Here is an 8,861-nt window from a genome sequence, read left to right as displayed (position 1 = left end):
TGCACAGGGAACATGTAGGCCGATTTCCATGCTGAGGGAAAGACACCTGAGTTAACGGATAAGCTGAAAAGATGACTCATTGGAGCAGCGATAGCGTGGATGCATTTTTTCAGGAACACAGGTGGTATACCGTCCGGTCCAACGGCACGAGAAAGTTTCAACTTCGCGGCGGCTGATGTAACCATCACTTCGTCGATGGTGAGGTTGTTCAATGAATGACCCAGGAAAGGAACACACTCGGTCGCTGTGGATATCTCTGCAATCGTCAAACTTGCATCAGTAAATACACTGGAGAATTTCATCGAGAACAGTTCAGAAATTTGCTGAGAGTTGCTTGCCGTTTTATCACCCAGGAACATAACCGAGGGTAGACCGTCATCTTTCCGTTGCTCGTTGACATATTTCCAAAAGGATTTGGGGTTACGCTTCAATCTTCGCTCGACAGGAACGACTCAGGCGTTTGTATCTTATATTAATCGACAGGTAGTGGTTGCGGAGGGCTAGGGTCCTGTGCCTCGTAAATTTCTTTAGAGCCGCTTTCCTTTCGGATTTGAGACGTCGCAACATAGTGTTTAGCCAGGGTATCTGGTACTGAGCGGGAGCAGTTCTTTTGGGAACGTGACGATCGATAACGTAGTTCAGGATATTGGAGAAGGTTGTGGCAGCAGTGTTTATATCGTCATTATCTAAAACTGTGCTCCAGTTGATGCTGCCTAAAACATTTAGAATATCCCCAAAATCAGCATGGGCGTAGTCGTAGAAGACGGCCGGAGGCGCAATATTTACGTCACGGATAATTTGTTGGCTTGTAGTAATTAGCAGACCTGGATGATGCAGAACATGCTTGACAAGCGGGGTAGGCGCCATCGTCACTTCCGGGGCCTGACTACGAACACTGGCGAAGCATAGATCGAGGAGGCGCCCATTTTCGTTGGGTATATCGTTTACTTGTTGAACGGTTGCAGTACTATAGCAATCGAGCAATTCAATATTGATAGGCGATAGAGTTGACGAACCCATGTCAGCGTACATGTACCCGTTGCCGCGTTCACGCCACTTAATGCTTGGAAGATTGAAATCGCCCAGAATAATAATGTCATCCGACGCAGATGCCATCGATGCTATTTGGTATACTGAATTAATATGTGCATTCAGAATAACCGGGTCTCGGATGCGGTCAGGTGGTACGTAGATAGCACACAAGAATAGTCTACGGTCAGAAAGTTTGATATTTACCCATTCTTGCTCGACCGGTAACCATTCGACGTTTTCGATGACGAAGGTCTGCAACTGGCGGTGGACCGCAATCAAGACTCCGCCTCCCGTAGCTTTGCGGCTGTTGAGCACACTTCGATCACAGCGAAAGACTTCGTAGTTCGGCCCAAATATCTGCCGAGAGCACGTACGGTTGTCAAGCCAGGTTTCGGTCAGCACAATTATCTCGTACGGGCTGTCGGCGCATGCTAGCAGGTAGTCAGGAACACTCGTGTTCATACCACCAACGTTCTGGTAATAGACGTGAACGGGATGGAATTTCAAGAGGCTCGATGGTAATGAACTAGAAGTGGAGAGCGGATCAACAGTGGGGCTGGGATCAGCGATTTCAAACTTGCCTGGAAGGCGATTCTGGAAGCCCCGTTCCCTGCACCCACCAGCAGGACCGGGACGACTGCTGGTCGCTGGCTGGAAGGGCTCGACTGCGGCGGGGGGGTCGGGGGCGTCCATAATTCCATCTGTAGTGCGTCCCAGTATCACGTTGGGCGAGGAGACATGCGGATGTCTGAGGTCACGGTCATTCTGGTGGAATGTCAGTTCAGCAGTTGGAGTGTCGTCATCAACGTGTCGTTCAGTAAGAACCGATGTCGGAACATGCAAATGTGTAGTACTGGAAACACGGTACGAGTCAGTCGCCGGATGTATATAATAAATGTGTACTTGCCGTGGAGAGAATTTTGGAAGCCCCTTTCCCCGCACTCACGCGTAGGACCGGAACGACTGATGAACGCTGGCGGCAATAGCGCGACTACGGTGGGGGGGTCGGGGGCATCCATAATACTAACAACAGTGCGTCCCAGTGTCATGTTTGGTGAAATAATCGGTCGTTTGGAGATGGCAGTAGCGTCGGGTTGACAGAAGTCGGCCAGTAGAAACTCGGTGCAGTCAAGTGTCGTCGGTGTTACGGGAACTATGGTCCCTCTACTGCAGGGGTCAACGATGGAGCTGCAGTCGGAGGAAGTTCTAAAGGGACTGGAGTAAGCACCATTGGAGTTACAGATGATGAGCCAGCACCGGAGTTGTCATTGTGTCCAACTAAAGGAGTAGCGGGAGGGTCGGGAGCGGTGGGGGGTAGCCATACCGCTGAATTCGTTCGCACATCGTCGAATTCCCTAAATACAATTCCCTGTGGCCAAGTATCTGGGTTCAAGGCCGCATTTTTGTACGCCAGGGGAATGCCAACTTTGAACGAAATGAAGTTGAGCGATTGAAGGTCGGCCCCCTTTTTCACCAGTGAAATTACACGAACGGGCTCCTGGTTTAGTAAACCATCTCGAACAAGCCGCTCGACAACCTCAGAGGTCACGGTAGGGTGGAAACGCGAGAGGTACACCCAGAATAGCTTGGGCGGGGTGCCGACCACAAGGTTTTCGGGGTTATCGACGACTCTGGTGCCAGTAGTCGGTTTATTCGGGGTTTCCGAGTCACCGCGACGACGTTTAGCAGGACGATCGCGAGCTGGTATTCGCATCGGGGTTGCCGCATTGACCTTATCGGCGAGTTTGGCGACCTCGTTGTTATTCCGCACGATTTCGTCTTTTAGCTCCGAGATTCCGCTCATTTGCCCTGCTACGACTGACGATATCACGTTTCCCAGGGACGACACGGTACTTTTAAAACGTGCGAATTTCATAAGCCTAACGCATTCATCACACATCCAAAACAAATTGTTGTTTGACCGGACGAATTTTATGAAAGGAACGTTCAAGCCAGCGCACCGAGTGTGACACACTTGGTCGCAAAAACCCATGCATCTTAAAAGGTCCTCCTCCTTCTTTATCGTTTTCGCGCAACGATCGCAAGCGGTACACTCTGTCATTTTGACAAACAAAAACGAAAATCGTGTTAGGAGTGTACCAGTAGGTATGCCCTTAGTTGCGTGCACGAATATCGATATAGCGAGTAACGATACGGTATCGCCCAATTTATCGGCAGGCAGCTGTGTACAATGTAAACAAACAAATCCAGCAAAACTATGTAGCCTCAAATCACAAGAAATCACTCCGATTAAATTCCGGAAGCGTTGTTTCGACAATGAAACGCCGAATAAAGCCTTTAATTACACTTTGCACGAATTATGAACAATAAAACTAACGATAAACATGTATAAAATAGCAAAAACTTCGCGAGAAATCAGACACAAAAACAACCGCCGTTTAGTACAGTGTTGCCAAAAAAAAGCTGTGTGAAATCCAAGAATAGTCTATTTTGCCCAATTCACCCCTAAATACATAGTAAGACCTGATTAAAGCAATTAAAACTAACTCCAATTTATTTATTGAAAAGCAGTCTTCAACAAAAATGTTTATTTCAACGTACGTTATTCAAACTTTCGAGAACTCTAATTAAAAGTTATTACGGTGAGCGTCTTACTAGAATCTCGAAACGGAAAACTTTCCTAACTTAACATGAGTATTTGGAGAACAGTTGAAAGCAATAAAAAATGTAAAATTACTGGGCAGAATTGATTTTTAAATGTCATTTTTAAACAAATTATTCTATCTCGTAACTAGTAAAAGATACATAGTTACTAGCACAGTTGTCCATTTTAGTGTGTTTTTTGAAGAAAAAAAAATTTTGGACGTATTCAAAAAAACCAAAGTTTGTATCACTCTGATAGGTGAATTTATGATCAACCTGATAGTTTAAAAAGATGCGCTGTATTTTATTGATAAACTTATCTAAAAACACTATCGTTGAAAAATTACGCATTTTTACGCAATATTGCTATTTAGCAAATGAACGTGTTTTCGTGGATCTAGGGGAGAATCAGGCAAAACGAACCGATTGTGAATTTATCACGGTGCGAAATTGATAACATTCAACTTTCCTGATGTTTTTCAAACTATTCGAGTTTATTCCCCGGCCTTTGAGATAGTTTCAACCGTTTTGATAAAGTTTAACCACAGACTAATAGACGTAACACCTCGAACAAATTTTCTAACAAAACATCGTTTCAATGACACTCCTAAAACTAGGAAAAAACACTAGCATCACCAGGTGCGTAGAGTAGGTTGCTATATATTATGCAATGCTATAAAGTTACTTGTATATTTTCAGACAACAGCGCCAGCGCAGCCGAGCGGCGTTCTCGCGCAGCGACTGTTGTTTGAGTTTTGGCTTAAGCGAAAATTTGAAATGATCGTTTTTATTGGCATGTTACATCTGTTAGTCTGTGGTTTTACTATGAATTTAGGGATGAATTGGGTAAAATAGGCTATTCTTGCATTTTGCACAGTATGGAATGGATGGGAATTGATTCTCCTGATGTTTTGACAACATTTGGACGCTATTTGAGTTAATTTCACCGGCGCACGCTATGTCCGAAGGCACTTATTATTTAACTTTCATGCACCTCAGATTTTTCTTCTCAGGATGTTAGTATTAATCAAAACGATTAATTTAAAAAAGATTTTAAAATATTCTATCTTGGGTTTTTAGAAAAATTCAATTTTTAAGTTTACATAGGAGTCATTTCCTCTCAAGTGATCGTACCCGTTGCAATCGACCACCACCGATTTCAACTAAATTTGGTATAGTTACCCATTCCGACCCCACATTCAATTTTCCAAAGTATTGTACGGAGGTTGGTTTTTAATTTGAGGTTGGTTTTTAATTTGAACTACTGGCAACCCTGTTTTGGTGGTTTGATTTAGTTCTCAGTTACAAGCAGCGAATATTTCATTCTCCGATCGAATTTCTATCATAATTCTTGGAAAAACGGAATGTGAAACATATCATGTTGAGAATGACATTTGAACCATTTTTAATTTGCACGTTGTGCAAACCAACGGGGTTCAAAGTAAAAAGTGTTCAAATTAAAAACGGTCAAACGAACGGGGGTCCACGGTGATAGGTATTGCATACAACAGTGTGTCTCCTTCGAAAGCAACAGCACGGCTGTCATGACACATCTGTATCCATGATAAACAGCTACGATAACTTGTTGTTGTGCTAACTTTCATGCAATAGTGACAAACTTTCATCATATATGTATTGTCGCAACATTTTGAAGTAGGGGAAATATCGTTGCCTGTTGTGGGTTCGTGATTTTTGATTCCCTGCTCCCACATTCTGTTTCTCAGACTGGACTGTCGCCGTTGCAGGGAACCTTTGTTGAAGAATTCCAGTGCGGTTTTCGAGATAGAGTGACACTCCACGAAGGACCAAATGTTCACCTTGCGATAAATCCTCGATAAGTTCCTGGAATTCAACTTGCAAACTCACAATTTGTTTATAGACTTCAAGGCGGCATACGATTCCGTTAAATGAAATGAGCTGTGGCTGATTATGCTTGAACATGGTTTTCCAACAAAACTGATTAGGCTGATTCGTCTTACCCTTGATGGTTCAAAATTAAAAGTCAGGATAACGGGTGAGACGTCGGACACGTTTGTGACGTTAGATGGTTTGAAGCAAGGTGACGGGCTATCGAATTTGCTGTTCATCATTGCATTGGAAGGCACTATTCGAAAGTAGACGAAGCGGTAACATCGGCACGAAATCTTACATGCTTCTAGGGTTTGCGGTCGTCATCGATATCATTAATGTGAACCGTAGAGCTGTGGAAGAGGCGTATACGCATCTACGTTCGTATGAACGTAGATATGTTAGTGACATATGTAACAACGATATGAGACGTGAAGTAAAAAGGCAGATAGCGCTTGCCAGTAGGATCTTCTACGGATTACGTAGCCAGCTGAAGTCCCGTCACCTGCAACTCCACAAAAAACTCTATAAGACGCCAATTCTCCCGCCGGTACTCTACGGACACAAAGCGTGTTAAAAATGTGTTTTCTTGGTGCTAGGTTTGGTCTAGCTCTTGGTGTTTTTGAGCGTAAGATACTGCGATCAATTCGCGGCGGCATATTAGAAGAAGGAGTGTGGCGCTGGCGCATGAATCATGAAATATTTATACCAAGTATACAAAGATGCGGATATTATGAGGCGGCCAAAATACGGCAGGCTGCAATGGTCTGGCCATGTAGCAAGAATGCCGGATGAGTGATCAGCTAAAACAAATCAGCTATTCTGCAAAGAACCCAACAGAAGCCGACGACTTCGACGCAAATTTCGTACCCTAAGCCGAGCGCTGTTGACGAGAATGCCAGAGCTGCGGGTGTTATTGGCGGTTGAAGAGCGGCAGCCCAAGACCAAGAAATGTGGAGACGGCTTCTAAATTCGGCACGGATTCGATAACCGAATTGACGCCGAAAAAGTAAAGTAAGTATGCATAAATCAATATTAAAACAATACTTTAAACAACACATAGATTAAACGGAAAAAAGTATAAACCATATTATGTAATTAAAAAAGAATATTACTCTTATAACATATAATACATATGCAACGCTGAAAATTACGTACGAAACGTAACGTAGGTACGCTACAAATTAGGTAGGAAAGTTTTCAACAGTGGAATCAATCACTTGAAAATAAATGTGGAAAAACTGTTTGTTTATTGCATCGAATTTACCGACAGCACAAAAACTAGATGGCCGCGGAGTACCTAGCAAGCCTTGTATACTTTAGTCGTCGAGCAAACCAAAGCAAGCAAATGTCAAATGGAGTCGAAATTGATTACCGCAACGTCGTTTATTCGTTTTATATCGAAATCACGAAAGAAACAGTCGATCGCTAAAGCACGCCGTAAATCTCAAAAACTGATACAAAGCACAGCAATTTTTCTGGACGCCACCATTCGATCAACCAACATTCAAGCTCGAAAATCTTTGAAGGTTCTACATTTGCATTTTATTATTTATCTCATACAAAGTTTTTTTTTGCTGTAGATTCTCGAACATATCGTAACCCACACGGATCGGGAAGTGCTACAGTGCATCCCGGAGAAACAGGTCGTTCTAGAGTGTTCTTTAGTGCTGGTTCAAACTTACGTTGCACATTTGAGATTACGGCACCGTTTTTGCGATCGCTTCCACCGGCAACCGTTCGCAAATGCCAAAAAGTGCTTTCAAGCTCTGATAAAACTAATGATTCCGGAAATGCAGCACCTGGTGATTGAGACGATACTCAGTTTCTTGCAAAGGGAAAACCTCTGGAAGGTAGAGTTCATTTGCGTGGAGATTCTAATTATGGTTCTGGAATGTCAGAGTCCGGCTTCGCTGCTTTTGTGTAAACTAGTCAACTATATAGAAAATTTGCTGTTAAAAAATGACGTTACACAAACTCGGCATGTTGTAATCGTGCTGCAGAATATCATTAACAAAGAACATTGGAGTAGCGTACCGCACTGGAGTATAGCGAAGCTACTTCAGATCTATCATAGCAGTGCAATTATGGGAGACTCGAAAAATCAAATTTATGAGTTGAGACTAGGATTTGAAAAATGTTTACGCAACCTGATTAAGGTTCTATCGAATGTTGAATTAACCAAGCTAATCATTACCATGCTTCCGTTGACATTCGATACGGCGCTAACCAACGAGACAATGTTGGAGTTTGGAACCACAGTAGAATTTGCTGCAGCTACGTTAGTTCTTAGTGGTTCCCCTTTGACTGAAGAAGTCTACATTGTGGAATACCTCGTATATTATATCCGTTCTGAACTTCCAACGAAAAGTGTCCTAGCAAGCAGAATATTTACTAAATTGTTGGATCGCGGCAATAATTTTCTACAGTTTAGCACTCCGAGGATTTTCCACGAAAATACCTATTATGACATTGATATCAACGTTTACAATCCAGCTCGCAAACACATTTACGAAGCTCGCCGAGTACTGTTAGAACGAGCATTCGAGACGGCTTTTGAGTTACACAGCAATCGCCGAATGAACCTAGAAGTTTTCTACAACGTTTTGTGCATGCTACTGGTGGAAATTCCTTGCGGATTCACAGCATGTACTATAGTTTGTCTGCTTCTGAAAATTCAACGAAGTATGTTAGAACCCGACGACAACAAGGACAACAAACAGCACACGAACTACATCCATGCGACAATCATCAGCATTATGACGCTGATCAACTGGATTCATCGTGGCCCATCACTGACAGCGTACGTCAACGGAATCCTCAACCACCGATTCGATCATGCTCCGCATCTAAATCCACCATTGAAGGAAACTTACCGTTATGCCAGGCACCACATCACCTGGAACGAACCGATCCTGTTTTTCGATGCACTAGAACTCCGGTACGGTCTGTGGAAGTGCTTCCGAATCAACGAACCCAAGATTGTTGCTCCGAAGCAAATCTACTCACGGTTGGAAATGTTGGTTTCCGGTGGCGGTAAAGGAAAGAAATTGAAACAAAACCGACAGCGAACCGGGTTCTATTGCGTCGAGTTGTTTGAAAATCGTCCTTCTATTGCATTGCAATGAGTGTTGAGGAAAGGTTTTACTGTGAAAAAGAATAATCAAGAATATTAGTTTTTAGAAGTAGTAATGGATATCCTGTAATTTTGTTATCTGCTTTTTGTGCTATCTATATCTAAATAATTAAAAATAAAGCTTGGGTCTTGGATTTGGTCGCCATAACTAAGCAAAACAAGTAATTTTCAGCATCAAGGTTTACAATTTTTATATAATTGCAACATCCCAGATAACCAATAAGCATTCTCCATGCTATTC

The 8,861-nt window shown here is 43.0% G+C and overlaps 1 protein-coding gene across 1 annotated transcript; it reads left to right on the top strand.

Annotated features, from left to right (window-relative positions):
• The first annotated feature begins 6,839 nt into the window (after positions 1 to 6,839).
• LOC128736420 (uncharacterized) lies at positions 6,840 to 8,612 on the top strand. Its single transcript, XM_053830903.1, has 2 exons — positions 6,840 to 7,013; positions 7,068 to 8,612. The coding sequence occupies exons 1-2, from the start codon at positions 6,840 to 6,842 to the stop codon at positions 8,610 to 8,612; spliced, it is 1,719 nt and encodes a 572-aa protein (XP_053686878.1).
• The last annotated feature ends 249 nt before the right edge of the window (positions 8,613 to 8,861 follow it).

The sequence above is a fragment of the Sabethes cyaneus genome, chromosome 2 (assembly GCF_943734655.1).
Source record: "Sabethes cyaneus chromosome 2, idSabCyanKW18_F2, whole genome shotgun sequence".
Lineage (NCBI taxonomy): Eukaryota > Metazoa > Arthropoda > Insecta > Diptera > Culicidae > Sabethes > Sabethes cyaneus.
This window is presented reverse-complemented; position numbering and strand designations above follow the sequence as displayed.

What these genes read in the sequence shown, in the direction of transcription:
- LOC128736420 (XM_053830903.1), top strand. Translation starts at nt 6,840, where the DNA reads ATGGAGTCGAAATTGATTACCGCAACGTCGTTTATTCGTTTTATATCG. An exon ending in AAGCTCGAAAATCTTTGAAG is followed by an intron (nt 7,014 to 7,067) that starts GTTCTACATTTG and finishes TTTTTGCTGTAG; the next exon opens with ATTCTCGAACATATCGTAAC.